Raw genomic sequence first — 17,690 nt, 5'->3', positions numbered from 1 at the left:
ACCCGGAAGCGATCGCCAGTGCAGCGCTGTTTAAAGATGGCGGCGGAGGAACCTCAGCAGCAGAAGCAGGAGCCGCTGGGCAGCGATTCCGAAGGTACGAACGGAGGGAAGGATGTTCTGCCCGGGGTAGCGGGGGCAAGCCTTGGCTGGTCGTTCCCGAGGAGCTCGGGGAGGCAGAGCCCCGGGGACTGGGCGTAGCGTGCGACGGAGCCCTTCACCACGTCTTCTCCCCTCCCCCTCACAATGGAAGCAGGGCCGCGGCGACCCCCGGCCGGGCGGGGCGGCCAGGGCCCGGGCTCGGCCTCTCGCGCACGCCTGGGGCGGGGCCTGGACCGCCCCGCCTCCGCCGGTACCGCGGCCTCGGCTGGCTCCCGCAGTCTGCCCGCCTGAGTCCTCGCAGTCTAGCCGAGGCCTAGGCCCGGCCCGCCTTTGCCGGAGCTGCTGAAAGGCGTTGAGTAACGCCGGGCTTCCAAGGACGAAGTCCCTGGTGGGCCGTTCTGGATGCCATTGGCGGCCCTTTTCCTTAGAGCTTGTTCTGGCCTTCCGGCTCCTTTGAACAGGCATTGTTTTCCTAGATCCCTGGTCCTTAAAAAAAAAAACAAAAAAAACAAAAACTGGTCACACCTTCTCCCTGTCTACCGAGAACTTGGGCTCTAGGGGTTGTCCCGTTTTAGGACATGGTGAGAAGCTCAGCTGAGAACTTGGAATAATCAGGCCCCAAAGGATTGGCTTTAAAAAGCCAATACACGCACACCCTACTCTAACTCCACACTACATACTAGAGGTTGAGGGCTAGGAAACCCAGATACGAAGAAAGAAATTGTTCTCCATCACATCTAAGAAGGATCCAGGACTAGAATTAGTGTCTCCTGACTCCTACAGTAGCTGCTTAGAGTCTTCAGAATGAACGTCCTGAATCCATGGATAACTCAAGAGAGTGCTTAGGTAGTAGTTGCTGCTGGCACAATCCCAGCATATTTTGATGATGGGATCAAGGTAACGGCATTAATCCATTTTGCCAGTGAGGGGAGAGGGCTTTATAGTTAAGTGGCAAGTGATATGTCCAAGAGCTCAGGCTGAAATTGTGCAAATGTGGACTTGCTCATTATGACCTTTGACCTTGGACAAGATGGAGTCATTTCTCTATTTGTTTCTTTAATTTGGAAAGTGAGCATACATGGGACCACAGAAGGACAAAGGGCGTGTCTCAATAAAGTGCAGGCTTACTTTCTACCTAGGGCACCACCCCTTCATCTTGCTTTCTCCCAGAGGCTCCCTTCCCCAGAGCATTCCCAAGATGCTACAGAGTGCTGATAGAAAGCAGGGAGCTGCAGGAGAGCTTGGGGGTGATCTTTACATTGTCATTTTATTTATTTGTATTTACTTATTTCTTGAGGTTGTTAGAAATAGAAACCAGGGCTTTATACCCACAGGACAAATATATCTTTACCACTGGGCCTCAACCCCAGCCCTATTATTTTTTTCTTCCAAGATAAAGGCTTGCCATATTTGCAGAGCTGATGTCTTAATTCCTAGGCTTCTGCATCCTGGTCTGGTCTGCAATTGCTGGGACTTAACAGCCGTGCACTGTGATGCTTAGCTGCTCCTTTTTAGAGATTGGCTACACAGACCTGTGGTCTTCCTGCCTTAGCCTCCCAAATGACACCATATCCAGCTACCTTCAAAAGATGAGGAGATGAGAACTCGAAGAGGGAAGGACTTTTCTAAGAATACACAGTGGGGTGTAAGGCATAGGCTCTTAGATTCCTGACCTGTTCTGCCAAAGCTGCCTGCTGTTGAGATAGTCAGACCCCACAGGAACCCTTGGTTGGCACTTCTTTTTTTCTCCTTTTTCTAGGTGTTAACTGTCTAGCCTATGATGAAGCCATTATGGCTCAGCAAGACCGGATTCAGCAAGAGGTGAGGTGCTGAAGAAGGTTGGGGAGGGAGTAGCTGAGGGCTTTGTGGGCCTGAGGCCTAATGTCTACTTTGAAGCCCTCCCCTCTCAAGTCTATTTTAGGCACTTCATGCTTTTATGGGGGTTGCTGTGCCACTGGATGACCAGCCCAGCACCCCTTTTGTAGGTGTTAGACATGGGTTAGTCAATCTCCTGCCTCCCTGCAGATTGCTGTGCAGAATCCTCTGGTGTCAGAGCGACTGGAACTCTCAGTTCTGTATAAGGAGTATGCTGAGGATGACAACATTTACCAACAGAAGATCAAGGTGGGATCCTGGCCAGAGGGGCAGGAGGGAGCCTCTTTCAGCCCTGCTTCTTGTCAGGCCTAATGTCTGAGAGGGTTGGGTGTTGGGGGGGGGCACACCTCCTATTGCTAGTTGTTGAAGTGTGCAGCCTCTGGACTGAGACCTCCATTCACATCAGATTGCCACTCAGCAGCTGTCTTCTTGACAGGTCCTTCAGTGTCTCTGAGCCCTGGGTGTCCTCATCTGTAAAATAGGGACAGTGAAAGCATCTTCCTGTAGGGTGGCTGTAAGGTTGAGGTACGTGATGCTCAGGTGGGACCAGGTGCAGGCTGGGCGGGCACTGACAGCTCAGGAGCCAGCCAGGGGCCAAACTCGCTGGTATTGGGATGGGTAGATTGGTCATAGAGGCCCGTCCTATAGTCTGGCTGCTGGATCTTTGTGAACGACAGGCCTTCTCTGTGTACCTGCTGCATCACACAAACTTAGGCAGTCTTTACCAGTCACCCCAGAGGCTGGGAGCAGTGGAGGTTGGACTGTACCCTGGGGTGAAAATAGTATTTAGTGGACAGCCTGAAGGGTTAAGAAATGGTTCCCTCCAGTCCTCCTCCAAAGACCATAGGTGTTTATGGCCTCTACTTGCAGCTGGAGTCTTCAGGCGGCCAAGCAGATAAACTCCCTTACAGGGGCAGTGCAAGAAGGAAGCTTCCTGACAGGTTTACTGGGAGGGCATCATAGCTCCACAATAGCCAGGCACGGTAGTGAGTGTCCACAGTTACTTCCCTGTTGCCAGAGAAGCAAAAGTTCATGAGCTTTCCTGACTCTGAGCTGTTGGCAGTTGGCAGAACTTAATATGTTGTGTAGGGCTGAGGTGCAGCCAGCTCAGTAGTAGGGTGAGCCAGCATCTGCAAGGCTCTAAGTTCCATCCTTAGCACCTGAGGGGAAATGCGTGAACTAAATGACCCCTGTTCAGCCTAGACCAGCTGTCTGCAGTCTGATCTGCTTATACCTGCTGCTCAGGGATTTGGGATTTCTCCAGAATATATGTGAGGGGGTTAAGGCTCTGCCCTGACTTTTGAGTCCGGTAGATCTGTGCTCTGCAGTTGTGTGACAAGTTGTTCAAGGCTGGATCTCTGGCTAGAGTTATTTTCAGCCCATGGGGCAAGTTTAGGGAGGGTGTTGAATTGAGTGCCGCTGTGCCCGGTAAGTGCTTAGAAAGCATAGGTTCCTCCTCTCCCATGTGGCCAGTTAGAGTGATGGTCATCCAGGGCCACCTGTTCTCCTGAGCTGCCCTGTAAAAACAACAGGACACCCTCGGTTCTTAGCATTGAGTCATTTAGCAAACTGAAGAGAGCTGTTTACAGCCAAGCACTGCAGTACCCCTAAACTTCTTTTCTGTTAAGTCCTCCTGTTCTTCCTGGGTGATAGCAAAACCAGGCTGGGTGTGTCCTTGGCTCCTGTGCGGAGTGGACTTTGTGAGGGTGTGAGGAAGTGGACAGGAGCCCTCTACAGGGTGCCGACAGTATGCCCAGTGAGCTTCTGACTCTGAGCAGCCTTAGCATAGTGGTCATGTTACAGTGCCAGGCAGTAGAGGTGCTACATACACTGCAGACTGAAACACAGTCCTGCTCCTGTGATGCTGACAGGGCAGTGCAAGAGATACACAAACTAAAAGGTATGTGTGGTGGACAGCATGTCTTTAATCTCAGGAGAAAACGAGGCAAGAGGAGCAAGGTCAACCTGGGCTAAATAGAGCAAAACCTGCCCCAACCCTGTAACACTACACATATACATGCACGCACGCACGCACGCACACACAAAATTTGGTCGTTAGAGATGGGTAGTACAGTGGAGAGAAATAAAGGAGTGGGAGAATTTGCACTTTCTTTCTTTTCTTCCTTTCAGATTTATTTATTTTTATTTATATGAGTACATTGCAGCTGTCTTCAGACACACATCAGAAGAGTACATGGGATCCCGTAACAGATGACTGTGAGCCACCATGTGGTTGCTGGGAATTAAACTTAGGACCTCTGGAAGAGCAGTCAGTGCTCTTTTTTTTTTTTTTTTTTTTTTTTAAACATTATTTATTTATTTTTATATAAGTACACTGTCTCTGTCCTCAGACACACCAGAAGAGGGCATCAGATCCCATTACAGATGGTTGTGAGCCACCATGTGGTTGCTGGGAATTGAACTCAGGACCTCTGGAAGAGCAGTCAGTGCTCTTAACCATTGAGCCAGCTTGCCAGCCAGCTAGCTTGCTTGCTTGCTTGCTTCCTTCCTTCCTTCCTTCCTCCCCCCTTTCCCTCTTCCTCTCTTCCTCTCTTCCTCTCTTCCTCTCTTTCTCTCTTTGTTCAAGACAGGGTTTCTCTGTGTAACAGAACCCTGGATGTCTTGGACTTGCTTACGTAGACCAGACTGGTCTTGAACTCCAGAGACTCTCCTGCCTCTGCCTCCCAAGTCCTGGGTTTAAAGACATATGCATCTATGCCCTGCTGAGTATTTTAAATAGGGGCAGTGGGCAAGAGCCTCTATGAAAGATGTACTTGATGGACAGGAGCGAGATGCCAAGTGACAGGGTGTCTAAAGGTAGCAGGGTTTGAGGTAGTTTAATAAGTGGACATCTGGGCAGGCTGGGGCCTCCATGAAAGCCAGTTTGGCCTGGGAGTGTCTGGGTTCTTTCCAGGTTTCAGGGTGGAAGAAGGCTTAGGTGTAAGGTTACTGTTGTTTCAGGGTGAAAATAGGTTTCAGGGGACAGTGGAGGAAGAGGGAATAGTGAGGGGCTTTGGCAGTAAAACAGGAAGCAGGCATGATGGACCAGGAATAGCCTGTGTAGTGATGCATTTGGGTGCTTGGTGTGTGAAGGAGGAGCCTAAGGGATCTACTGTTTGGTAGATGTGACAGGGCAGAAGTGGGCCATCTCTGAGGTAATTAGAAGCTGGGTTGAAGATCAGGTTGGTGCAAGCCAGCTGTGGCAGTGGAGATGTTTGAGACGGTGAGGAGGTGTAGGGAGGCAGAGCATCTAAGGTGGAACTCTATCTAGGTTTGGTGGTCTGAAATTTCAGCACTCAGAAGCCTGAGGCAATATTATAGCAAGTTCAAGGCTAGCCTGGACTGCAAAATGAGACTTCTCAAAACCAAAATGAAAGGAAATATTGTATGTGTGACTAAGAGGTGAAGATACTGTCAGACCTCTGGTGTTTATAGGGCAGGCAGGAGGCCTGTTTTGGGTCGTTGGAACTGGCAGGTGTCTTGAAGGAGGCTACTGAATCCTTTGGTGGGGCTGTACCCTTCAGAGTGGAGAAAGCTGAGGGGTGGTCTGGGAGACACCAGGTAAAAAGGAGATGCTGCCACTTCCCCAGGCCAGGCTGGGGAAGGCTGAGAACAGCAGCTCTAGGCTGTTCCTAACTTTGGCCAGATAAAAGCCTCCCTCTCACAAGAGTTTCCGTTCGTATTGGGAGGCCTACCTGGATCCTATATGCCTCTGGAGTCAAAACTGGTAGGGAGATGTCCTTGAATCTGAAGGATGGGAGCTGGTAGTGAATATTGGGGTGGCCTAGTGGCAGATGAAATGTCAGGGCCATGTTCTCAGTGTGAAGGGACACTCATTACTGACAGTTGTCTGAAGATAGTCATCAGAGGAAGGTGCAGGCACAAGAGGTGGCCAGGGCCAGGGGTGTGCAGGTGGGTGAGAGGCTTGCTTACCGAGCAGCACTAGGAGTGAGTCAGTGTCCTGGGGAGCAGAAAAGCTCCCTGCTGTGGGCAGCCAGTGAGGTTCGAAGGTGAAAGTGTGTGGGGAGCTAGTTTAGCTTCTCCGACTGTCTGGGGAGACCTTGCCTGTGTTTCTGGAGCCCTGTTGAGCAGGGCAGCTGGTGATGTGGCCTGTCCTGTTCTCCTGCTTTGTCACGCTTGCATTTGAAGACCATAAAAGCTGAAATTAGTCAAGGACAGACTTAGTTACCTGTTTTTAAGCCAACCTCTAGCAGCGTCACCCATGTGGCTTAGCAGCTGGTGACATACAACTGTTGACATATAAGTGCATAGCTTCCAGGAGCCTCCAGGAGAGGACTCTGCACCAATGGTGACTTGGTGTCCCCATTCAGAAGCCAGGAGGTGGGAACCTGGAGCTTGGTGGCCACCTGCTGCCATGGCCGTTTGCTGGGCTGGGGAGTGTTAAGCTGGGCTGCTCCTCTGCAGGACCTCCACAAAAAGTACTCCTACATACGGAAGACCAGGCCCGACGGGAACTGCTTCTATCGAGCGTTTGGCTTCTCCCACTTGGAGGCACTGCTCGATGACAGCAAGGAACTGCAGCGGTGAGAACAGCCACTGTGGGCTCTGGGCCTCTCCTGATGACAAGGAAGTCGGGGCCTTAGGCCAGCCATCAGTGGGTTGCTTGGGGGCTTCTTTTTGAGCTCGGTGGGTGTCCTTGTCTAGGGAGGACTGGGCTGGCTAGGGCCTTGCTCTGCCAGCTGAGGAGCCCATATGGGCTTCCCATTCCTTCCCACGTACAGGTTCAAAGCCGTGTCTGCCAAGAGTAAAGAGGACCTGGTGTCCCAGGGCTTCACTGAATTCACAATCGAGGACTTCCACAACACAGTGAGTGAGCCCACCTGTCTCAGACTGGGTTAACAGGAAGGGTGGCTCTCCAGGATATGGTAAGGGAGCCCTCTTGTCACTTGTCTTCCTCATCTTACCTTTTGTCTCTCGGTGGGGCAGTTCATGGACCTTATCGAGCAGGTGGAGAAGCAGACCTCAGTAGCTGACCTGCTGGCCTCCTTCAACGACCAGAGCACCTCAGACTACCTTGTGGTCTACCTGCGACTGCTCACCTCAGGCTACCTGCAGCGGGAGAGCAAGTTCTTCGAGCACTTCATAGAGGGTGGCCGGACTGTTAAGGAGTTCTGCCAGCAGGTGCCACTCCTCTCCGACTCTGCCCCGGGCTCTCCTTTTCTCTTTTGTGTCGGGGTGGGGCATGCCAGGGTGAGCTGTGGGGCCTGGGGGAGGGGGCCTGGGACAGGCCTGACCTGCCCCTGTGCCACAGGAGGTGGAACCCATGTGCAAGGAGAGCGACCACATCCACATCATCGCCCTGGCCCAGGCCCTCAGTGTGTCCATCCAGGTGGAGTACATGGACCGCGGCGAGGGCGGCACCACCAATCCACACGTCTTCCCCGAGGGCTCTGAGCCCAAGGTCTACCTGCTCTACCGACCTGGACACTACGATATCCTCTACAAATGACCGGCTGGCCTACCGCGCCCTGCCTGCCTCCCCTGCCAGGCGCTAGACATGTACAGAGGGTTTTTTCTTTTCTTTTTTCTTTCTTTTTTTTTTTTTTTGTGTGGTTGTAAATGGTCATATTTCACTCCTCCCTTTTCCTGTCATAGAACCTTCCATGTTTTATTAAAGGGGATGCTGGTGGTGAGCCTGAGTGTGCGTTTCCCTGCTCTGCTGCCCTTCCCTACCTGCCCGCTGGCTGCTGTGTGTCTGGCTGTCCCTTTCCCTAAGACAGGTACCCCAGCTTCCACCTATGTACTGCCAGGCATTCCTGCCAGGAGATGTTTGAAGGGGACTAGGCCTCCATGGGCCCCTTCTGGCTTCTTGAAGTTCTGCTTTCTACCCATACTTCTGCCCTTTCTCTTTAACCTCCCCAGGGTTCCTGTGGGAACTGTGGGAAGTTCCTTGGGAACTTGACCAGAGCTCTCAAGCTCCATACTCAAAGCACTTCTAGCCAGGGCCCCAGATCACACCTCTCTGCCCACCCTCAGGGTCTGCATGATTGAGGAGTCCTGGGGTGAGAGGCTTATGGGGGGAGACTGGCCTAGAGTAGGTGGAGGAGCTAGGCATCCTCAGTGGGCCCTTGGAGAAGCTGACCTGGTGTGAGAGAAACATTCTAGTAGGGCTTGCCTGTTACCTGTTTCCCAGAGCCCCTGCCTGTGCTTGCTCTGTACCCCCTCTGCTTGGGCCATATCTGCATTACCTGCCTCGTTGCCTTCTCCCCACCCCCAGCACATGTGGGGTCTCAGCCCAGGCTGTGAGCTCCTTGGGGGCAGGCCCTCAATAAATGTGAAGTGCTGCTGCCGCTGCCTCTGCTGTCTGGCCCATGCATCTACCCTCCTGGCTCACCCAGGGCTTTTGGAGCCTCTTGAAGCAAGATGCCCAAGACATCATCCCATCCAGAAGCTACCTTCCTCTGGGAGAGGGCGGGGAAGGTGGGGAAGGGGGGGAAGTGGGGGAAGTGGGGAAGAGGAGGGTACCAGCCAGACCCAGACAGTGAGGGCTGAACCAGACAGCTTTATTAGGAGGCTTCTTAAAGGCAGGGCAGGACAGGCTCGGGGTGAGGGCAGAACCCTGCTGTGGCCAGGCTGGAACAAGTTGCAGGCTTCTGAGACCTCTCAGAGCTGAGAACGAGGTCCTCCAGGCCCAGGTGGGTCTGAGGGCAGAGCAGATAGGTTAAAGGGAATTGAGGACTTCTGGAAGACCCTGGGCCGCCTCCCTGCCTTCACCGCCCCACTGCATGGATGTAAGCAATGGCAAATTGAGCGGGTGTTAGAGGGCCAGGTTAGTAGTGTAAGGCGGCCACACCAGGCCAGGCCCTGCTTACCAGTCCTGTTCAGGGTGGGCAGTGGGAGCCTCAGGCTGGAAGGCAGAGGACAGTGAGAGATGCCCCGGGGTCATGGGGGAGGGGGGCCAGGAGAAAAACAAGAGCACATACCTACTGGGAAATAATGGGGCAGGCGCTCCTGGTAAATGCCCTCGTCCTTCTCCAGGAACACACAGATGATGAGCCGATCCACCTGTACCAGGGAGAATCTCGCAGTCCTGGTACTGTGTGCTCCCCCAAATGTACCCGCCCTTGCGGGGTGTCTACTACCATGGGTGCACTGTTCACCTCAGGAGACTTGAGAATTCACCGTACCATTTATAGAAGGGGTTCAGGCTGCACACTCGCTCCTTCCCATCTCATCTCACGACAAGCCTGGCCTAGGCAGTGGGCTCAGGGAGGGCAGGTACCAACCCACCACGTCAACTCAGCGCTAGCACCCCTGCTCCGGCCTCACTGCCAACGACTCTCACCTTGTCCTTGTGCTGCTCCAGCCATTCGCGCAGCGTAGCTAGCACTACCTCCGCAGCCTCCTCATTGGGGTAGCCTGAGGGCGGGGTCTGGTGAGTCCAGGTCTGGCCCCGCCCCGCCCACCTCCCTGAAGGGGAATGGAGTGGGGAGAGGAGGCACTGCCCACCCCAGGCCTTGCTTTCCAGACTCACCAAACACGCCTGTGGAGATGCATGGGAAAGCCTAGCGAAGAGAGGACAAGACAACATGGGGACTTGATCACTTGGGGCCTTCGCTGATGCCCCTGCCCCTAGTTGACTCTTACCACCGATCGCAGCCGGTGCTCCAGCAGCAGGTCCAGGCTGCTCAAGTAGCAGCTGCGGAGTTCAGCCGCCTGGCTGGCAGTGGGTTGGCCCACGGCGATGGGCCCCACCGTGTGGATGACATCTAGGGTAGGGTAATGACTTCAGTCAGATGGCCTAGGTCTCGTCTGCCATCTCTCCAGAAGGACCTCATCCTCGCAGCACACACTAGTGACCGCCCACCAGCATGTCACTGCTAAGTGGTGGAAGACCTTGACATTGCCCTTTCTTTTTTTTTTTTTTTTTTTTTTTTTGGTTCTTTTTTTCGGAGCTGGGGACCGAACCCAGGACATTGCCCTTTCGATCTCCAGCTCTTCTCCCTGCTGCAGCTCCAGTTCCTTGCCATCTACTGTCTGGGGTGTCAGAGGGGCCAGGCCCTTACACTTAACGTTAAGACGCCCCCTTGTGGCTGTGGGCAGTTCCCCTCGAGCACTCACGCTTAGCTGGCAGCCGATAGCCGCAAGTGATCTTGGCTTTGCCGGTCTCGCAGTTCTGCAGGGTGCGGCATTCGTCCGTCAGGAGGGATCCCGCGGCCCGATGAATGCAGCCGTCCACTGCAGGGGACCGGGAGAAATGAGCTGTCGGGTTCCCCTGCATCCCACTCCAATCCCAAGAAACTCCAAGGCTATGCATTAGCCCACTTGGCATCACGAAGTTCTCTCCAAGGCTGCTCTTGTCACTCCTTGTTTCACATCTAGGGAAACTGAGGCTCCAAGGAGTTGCTGTGAGCCCTGGAGTGAAGAGACGGGGGCGACCGGCAGGGGGCGCGCCTGACCCACCCTCTGGCTTCTCGGTCCTGCAGCGCCGTCCTGAGGTCATTCAGATCTAAGAATCTGGTGGGATCCTAAAACCCACCTTTTGACAAGGCCGTTTCAAATTCCAAGCCTCAATTAATTCCTTCTGAGGAACCGAGGCCGCCTAGTTCCAATGGCAGATCCAATCCTGCGCCTGAGCCTAGCTTTTCCAGCTCCTTCCCATTAGACCAGGCCTCTCAGGTGTCTGTAGCCTCTCAAACCCTGGTGGGGCAACTAGCAGACTCGTTAGCATTAGTGCATCCTGCTTAACTAAGGCCAGGCTCAGGGCTTGTTTATCCAAGGGAGGCTCTTGGGATTCTCCGTGACCCTGGGGACCCAGGCCCAGATAAACAACTATTAATGCTGCTATATTCCAAAGCCAGCAGAAGCCCAGAGGCAGCTCTGCCACTGACTCACCCAAGAACCATGTAGCTTTGCCCAAACAGGCTGAGGCAAGTACCGGTTTGCCCCGTCTGCTCTAGATTTTCTCCTGCTTTACCAGGATCTCAACTGCAAATAGTGGCCCCTGCGATGGCAGGGCGGATGGAGCCCAGGCCTGTCCTTGAGAAGGTCTACTGCCTGGTACCTGGCTGCACTGGCATCAAGCAAGCAAACAAACAATCCTGGCTCCATTTTACAGACTCCTAACATGAGACCCTTTTTCCTTCCTGCATCCCTCTAACTTCTTGGCTCAGATCAGGGCACACCAACAGGACACCCCCTCTCTCTTCTGTTTCCTGTTTCCAATTACACTTAATTTAAAACTTTCCTCAGAGCTGACTCTGGGTGGTTTCCCAGAGTTGGGGAGCCCTGGGAATGGCTCAGGGCAGGATATTTCAGGCCCCCTGCTCTCCTCTGCTGCAGAGTGGGTGTTGAGAGTTTGGAGGCTGTGCGAAGCCTGAAATCCACAGAGTAACTGTTGTGGGGGTCACAGAGGACCCAGCACCGTACAGAACAGCAGCGATGGGGCTTGGGGGTGAGCAGCCTGAGTAACCTGGGCACATCACTACTTCTCTGGGTCTAATGGAGTGCCCACCTCATAGGATGTTGGAAAAATAAATGTCGCAGGGTAGGGTGGTACCAGGGATTGAACTCAGGACGCACAATCCACTGCTGAGCTGCACCTCAGTGCCAAGTAAACTGACCTTTTTTTCTCTCTCATATTTGTTGTGGTTTGGTATTTATTTGAACCACGTGATCTCGTGTAGTTTGGGCTAGCCTCAATTTAAACTTAAACTCCTAACCTTCCTTCCTCCACTCTGAGTGAGGGGCTTGGGGGATATACCAGGCTCTAATTCTTTTTACTTTACTTTTTTAGATGTACTTACGTCACTTTATGTGTATGAACGTTTTGCCTACATGCATGTATGTTCACTGTGTCTGTAGGCTCCTCCTAGGATTACAGACAGTTGTGAGCCACCATGTGGTGTCTGGGAATTGAGTCTGGGTTCTCTTCAAGAGCAACAGTGTTCTCGGCCCCTGAAGTCAGGTTCTAATACCTGTTAGGTAAGCAGTGTTGGGCTTGATCAGATGCAAAGTGATTTAGCCCCTATCATAACAGACTGTCAGTCTCGGCCTCCAGGCACTCCACCACCTGCTACTCCAGTTGAAGTGTCCTGCAGGTGACCTTGGCTGGCTATCGGATCATGTGAAATACAGACCCTGCTCAAAGGAACAAGCTTGCGGGCTGGAGAGATGGCTCAGCGGTTAAGAGCACCTGACTGCTCTTCCAGAGGTCCTGAGTTCAATTCCCAGCAACCACATGGTGGCTCACAACCATCTGTAAAGAGATCCGATGCCCTCTTCTGGTGTATCTGAAGACAGCTACAGTGTACTTATATATAATAAATGAATAAATAAATCTTTAAAAAAAAAAAAAAAAAAAAAAAAAGGAACAAGCTTGCAGCCAGTCCTTTGGGGCAGACCTGGGGAAGTGAGGGCACAGAGAACTGACACAGGAGCCCTCTCCCAACTTTTAAAATAGGACTTGGGCCACATGACTGTGACCAAAACCAAAGATGAGGCCCTGGCCACCATATCTGTGTTATCCTTCCCCAAACAGGTTGGCCCTGGAATTTAAATCTCAGCTGCATGGCCCCTCCTTCCCACCCAATCCTCCCACCTCCTCTGGATGTCTGCCGTCAAGACCTGTCCCCGCATCAGCCTTGATGTCGGTCCCACAGTAGTTTCCTTTTCACCAGGGAAGAATGCGGTGACTTACGCCTTTAATCCCAGCAGTTGGGAGGCAGAGGGAGGCCAGTTAGACTAAATGGTAAAGTCCTTTCTCACCAAGCAAACACCAAGGCCTGCAGCTCAGTCTAAGCCTGGTCAGCATCCTTCTGTCTACTTGGTCCGATATGAGCATCCCTCCATTGTGGTGGAGCTGTCAGCCTTCATCCCTCCCCGTTACACCTCCTCCTTGCAGTAAGTACCTTGGGGTGCTGAGCCAGACCCATAGATGGTCTTGTTGGAGCCTTATACCCCACCAAGGAACTGCCAACCCCTTCTTTTTTTTTTTTTTTCCGGAGCTGAGGACCGAACCCAGGGCCTTGCGCTTGCTAGGCAATCACTCTACCACTGAGCTAAATCCCCAACCCCCAACCCCTTCTTTATAGAGGAAGCTGAGGCCCAGATATTAAAACTTGGCACAGATTACGCCCTGGGGCCTGAAGGTTCAGGGACTCTACTGGGACCATGATGTGGCTGCTTTTGCTTCCAACCTTGCTACCCTCAGTGGACCAGTGCTTATTTGCCGCTGGCAACTGTTTCTGCCATCTTTGTCTCCCTGCCCTCTTCATCCCTGCAGTCTGGCACCCATCCTCTGTCTGAATCAATACATCCCCTAGAAAAGTATCTGCTCTGGGGACCCTCGTTTCTGGACTGTGCAGCTTGTCCATAGGGCTGTATACAACTGCCACCCACCAAGGTGCTCTCAGAGACACTAGCTGTTGCCTCACTGGCCACTCAGGGCTCTTCTGTCCCAGGCCTCTCCCTGCTAATGCTCTCACTGACCCCTACCTCTCACTGAACCCCAGCCCCTTCCCCTCCTGTCTAGTCAGTCCCTCAAAGCCTGGGAGATGCGAAGGGACGTCCTCCTGGTAACTGTGGATAGACCTAACGTGCAGTGCAGCATGGGACTTTCAGAAGACTCTACCCTCTTTGTTCCAGTACAATTCTCCCCAGCAAGGAGGGACAGGGGCTGGTATGAGCTGTCTCATGACAGGAGGAAAGGGCTGGAGCCTGACCCTCTGCAAACCAACCAAGGTGCACTCCAGTGGGGACCACTCCAGCAAGGCGCTGAGGACTGTTGGCTTCTATTTAGGGTGCTGTAATATTCATGAAGGAAGATTAGATATTTAAATTTATTCAGCAATAAATGTGTCTCAGTGGGGGAGCATTCCTCACGCTAAACAAACAAGCGAGCAGGGGCTAATTAATTATTTACAGGAACAAGAGGAGCCAGTGGCCTAGGGGACTCAGAGGGCAGTTGCACCCCTGCCAAAGGGTCAGCTATCCCCATTCCCTTCTGCCACTCAGTGGAGCTGGCCCTGTTACATCCCCTACTGGGATTTCTCTCTCCCCAAATTCAGGCCAAAGATTGCTGGTAACTTTGGGCTAGTTATTCAATCTCTCTGAATTTCAGAGCCTAGTTGTTCAAAGATCTGTAGGGGACATTGATGTAGGCCAGGAGGCAACTAGCAGGTAGGCAACTGAAAGCCAGGAGGAGTCAACAACGTTCCGAGATCTCACAGCTGGAAGTGGAACAGAAGCCAAGGTCTCTAGGGCTAGGGCCTGTCTTACAAGAAGTGGAGGCAAAGGTTCAGAGAGGCATAGCTATGAGTCACAGAGCAAGAGAGGATTCTGGATAGCTCTCACCTCTGCCCTGCCTATCTTGGCCTCCTGTGGACTCCCCACCAGGTGAAAAGCAAGGAGGAGCCTGGAAGGGGGATCCAGTTTATAGAGTGACAGCCAACTTGGCCTTGCAGACACAGACAAGGAGTTTTCCAAACCAAGTCCCCCTTTCTGGGCTCTTTCATCGTGTCTCCAGGGTACAGTCTCTCTACCTCTCTGTGCCTCAGTTTCCTCAGCAGTCAGCAAGTCCTTGTTGCTTCATGTGGGCCTTTGGGAGGAGGCTGCTCCTTTGTTTATTGCACTGTCAATAGTCACAGCTAGATAGATGGTCCTGGTTTGGCCAAGAGCAGGGGCCTGGTTATTGTGTGTGGGAGGGGCAGGGTCCTCTGTCCAGGAAGGTATAGGGAACCTCTCCCCATCTGGACAGTCAGTCCTGCTTGGGCTCTGGCCTGGGAACAGCTCTCAGCAGTCACACCTTAGTGTAGCATACAGCTGCCAGTCAGACCCTGTGCACTGGTCCTTGTCTATTTCCTTCTCAGAAGGAGAGCCTGGCTGAGCAGATGGGGAGCTAAGGCAGAGTCCTGAGCTGCTGACCTTTGAACTCCAACCTTCAAGAGGTCTATGGAGATCCACTGGGTCCTGGACCCTTTTTTCCTGGCTTGCACCACACTTTCTTCCTCTTCCTGGCTAGAACTTGTAAACCAAGACACTGATGTCGCCTGGCTAGAACCCAAACAGACAGCCTCTGCTTGTCCTCTCTGGTCCTTCACTCCATGGACAGCCCTCCTCCAATGTCTGCTCCGGACATGGCCTACATTGGGCCCAGGGAAGGACACAGAGCCCACCCTCCAGAGGCTGCATCCTGGAGGTGCCCAGGTAGGTGGGCGCCCCAGGGAGAAGACGGATGGTCCATACTCCTGCAATGTGATCTGACATTCATTACGGGGTGAGATCAGCTCCTTAAATGGGGATTTGAAAACATTAGGGCTTCATTATGTACACAACCACGGGCCTCATTCATCATGCGCAATCACTCCAGTTATTAAAGATCCACAGCAGCCGTGCACAGGGCCTGGTGGCATCCTGCCTACGGGGGCGGGGGGGCAGGGCATGCGTGCAGTGGCCATGAGGCAGGGGCCAGAAGGACTGATTCTCACACTCTCCTTACTCTGGTAGGCCAGTTGATAGGTAGGGTAGGGAGCCTCTGTTTCCTCATCTGCAAAATGTAGCTGCAGATAGCCCCTGTGTCACTCAGGGGGAGGAGCTTCCCATGGCACTGTTCTCCAGAGCAGTGATGGTCGGAAGGGGCAGCTGGTGAACCAGGGCCTCCGCCTGGGGAGGAAAGACCTATCGCTTTCGGCCCTTCAGTCCTTTGTGGCTCACGCCAATCTACAATAAACTTAACTCTGACAGCAAGTCTGAACTCTCCGGCCCTGGAAAGGTATATGCTGTCCCCATAGCAAACGTGTAATGGGGTGGCCACAGGCCAGCTCTGTGTGTCACACTACCAGGGGAGCGGCAACGGGGCTGACATGAGAAGACGGACCAGGGCAGGAGGTGGGGAGGGGTGTGAACACACCCACTCAGTGGTCCAAAATGTGCGGCTAGCATAGGACACTGAAGCCCGGGTAATAGAATATACCGGGAGGAGGAGCGAGAGAGTCCCAGCTTGTGAATACAGGGGCAGGGATGCAGGGCTGCAGTCCTGGGGGGCAGGAAGTGTGGATAAGGCATCAGGGGATCAGCTTAACACATGTGCCCCGCTGAGTGTGAAGAACTCTCAGGCTGCAGCTAGCCTTTAATGTTTTTGTTGTTGTTGGGGCTTTTTGGGGGGTTTTTGGGTTTTTTTTTTTTTTTGCTTGTTTTAATATATATGTAAGTACACTGTAGCTGTCTAGCTGCCTTCAGACACAGCAGAAGAGGGCATCGGATCCCATTACAGATGGTTGTGAGCCACCATGTGGCTGTTGGGAACTGAACTCAGGAACTCTCAGCCCTGAGCCATCTCTCCAGCCCCCTGTATGTAGCCAGTTTTGATGGCCCCTCCTGCGATCCACACTTCTCAGTGCAACCATTAAGCTTCCTGGGTGGCTCTTGGGAGCTCTCGAGCTACCTGCTGCTCTTGAGTCCCACAGGTGGTCAAAGAGGGGTGGGGCAGCCTCACACACCTTGGCTGCCAGAGCACCGAGGCAGCCCACAGGCTATGGAGGGCATGTTATCCACTGAGTCAGGCCACCGTTCATCAGGGCAGCAATGCCAACTTTCCCAGAGGCCACAGAAACAATCTCAGATTAGCAGCAGGGACGGTAGCTAGCTAGCGGCCTGCAAAGACTTGGCAGGAAGTCCACACTGGGGTCCCATGCTCAGAAGCCTCGCTAATCCTCAGGAGGACAAAGGAGAGTGGGGAGAGAGAAAGCAGAGTAAAAGGCGATAGAAAGGGATGGTGAGCCAAAGGGAGTGAGAGCGGCTTAGAAAGGACGGAAGATCCAGGCAGATAGAATACACGGGAAAGGAGCCACAGAGAGGGCCAGCCAGCCGTTGAGGGCTGGAGACTGTGTGAGGAGAGCGAGGACAGGGCTGCACACACAGGCTTGGCACAGCGACAGTCCACCTGTGCTTGCGCCTTAAGTGGTCTGACGGTGTGCGTGGGGGCCAACAGATCTTGAATAATGTCAAGGGCAACAGAATACGGGGCCTAGTTTAAGTTAGTGCTGACACATGGCGGGCTGTCCATCCCTAGATTTTGGGGTGTGGCCAGCAGGAGAGATCATCTAGGTAGGGAGTCTGGGCAGGAGGGCAGAGGAGAAGCAGGTACAAAGGCCCTGTGCCAGGGGATGGCTGTAAGGGATGCTCCACCATCCTGGCCTCTCCCAGCATGTGGTGCTGGGATGTGGTTGGTGGTAGGGGTGGGGCAGTGCAAGGTGGCCTGGGGGGGGGGGAGGGTGATGTGGGGACAGATGGGCAGATCCCGAGCTCCCATAGCTTCCGGTGGGGCTGATTACTTGTAAGGCCCAAGCAGGGGTAGAGGATGAGTACAAGGGCTCCTTCCCCCTTCCTAGCCTGCCTTGCCCTCCTGCCAAGGACCTGTTTGACCCCAACTGGCTCCTAGAGTTGGCCCTTTGGGGCGCTGGCTGGCTGGGGCAGAGATGGTGGCCATGCCGGCAGAGGCAGCGGCCCTGAATTAATCTGTCACTAAGACTTGGCCATGGCAGGCGCAGTCATGATTTAGATGAATAATTGAAATGCTCCGATACATTTATTATCCCTTTAGTGCAAAAGTGGCAGAGAAAGACGAGGGGTAATTGAAAAAGAACGCACAAATCTCCCCGAGAAAGCCGGCTCCTCATCGCCAAGTAAACATCTCAGTGCTAATAAACAGTTGAGGTGCTTGGGCCTTGTCGATCCCTATCCTGATTTAGGACTCG

General features: G+C 53.3%; 2 protein-coding genes across 3 annotated transcripts in view; one reads left to right on the top strand and one right to left on the bottom strand.

The window, feature by feature from the left end:
* The first annotated feature begins 11 nt into the window (after positions 1–11).
* On the top strand, positions 12–8,289 carry Otub1 (OTU deubiquitinase, ubiquitin aldehyde binding 1). The gene is given in 7 exon segments (NM_001106332.1): positions 12–94; positions 1,859–1,920; positions 2,125–2,223; positions 6,400–6,518; positions 6,717–6,801; positions 6,922–7,116; positions 7,247–8,289. Coding segments are annotated over 7 exon segments (816 nt in total). The 5' UTR covers positions 12–36; the 3' UTR covers positions 7,445–8,289.
* A 188-nt stretch (positions 8,290–8,477) lies between these two features.
* The window catches only part of Macrod1 (mono-ADP ribosylhydrolase 1), a 140,743-nt gene continuing 131,530 nt past the window's right edge, over positions 8,478–17,690 (bottom strand). Inside the window, exons 5-11 of one of the 2 annotated variants that reach the window (NM_139337.2) lie at positions 10,057–10,173; positions 9,583–9,704; positions 9,470–9,500; positions 9,281–9,354; positions 8,919–9,000; positions 8,808–8,842; positions 8,478–8,636 (exon numbers count right to left, since the gene is read on the bottom strand). In NM_139337.2, coding sequence (NP_647553.2) covers positions 8,838–8,842; positions 8,919–9,000; positions 9,281–9,354; positions 9,470–9,500; positions 9,583–9,704; positions 10,057–10,173 — 431 coding nt within the window. In that variant the 3' untranslated portion in view covers positions 8,478–8,636; positions 8,808–8,837. The remainder of the gene's footprint in view (positions 8,637–8,807; positions 8,843–8,918; positions 9,001–9,280; positions 9,355–9,469; positions 9,501–9,582; positions 9,705–10,056; positions 10,174–17,690) is intronic. The other variant, XM_087617882.1, reaches the window with a different exon arrangement.

Source organism: Rattus norvegicus, chromosome 1, assembly GCF_021556685.1.
Source record: "Rattus norvegicus strain SHRSP/BbbUtx chromosome 1, alternate assembly SHRSP_T2T, whole genome shotgun sequence".
NCBI classification, from domain to species: domain Eukaryota; kingdom Metazoa; phylum Chordata; class Mammalia; order Rodentia; family Muridae; genus Rattus; species Rattus norvegicus.
The sequence above is the reverse complement of the archived record's forward strand: the minus strand, read 5'-3'. Positions and strand labels throughout refer to the sequence as shown.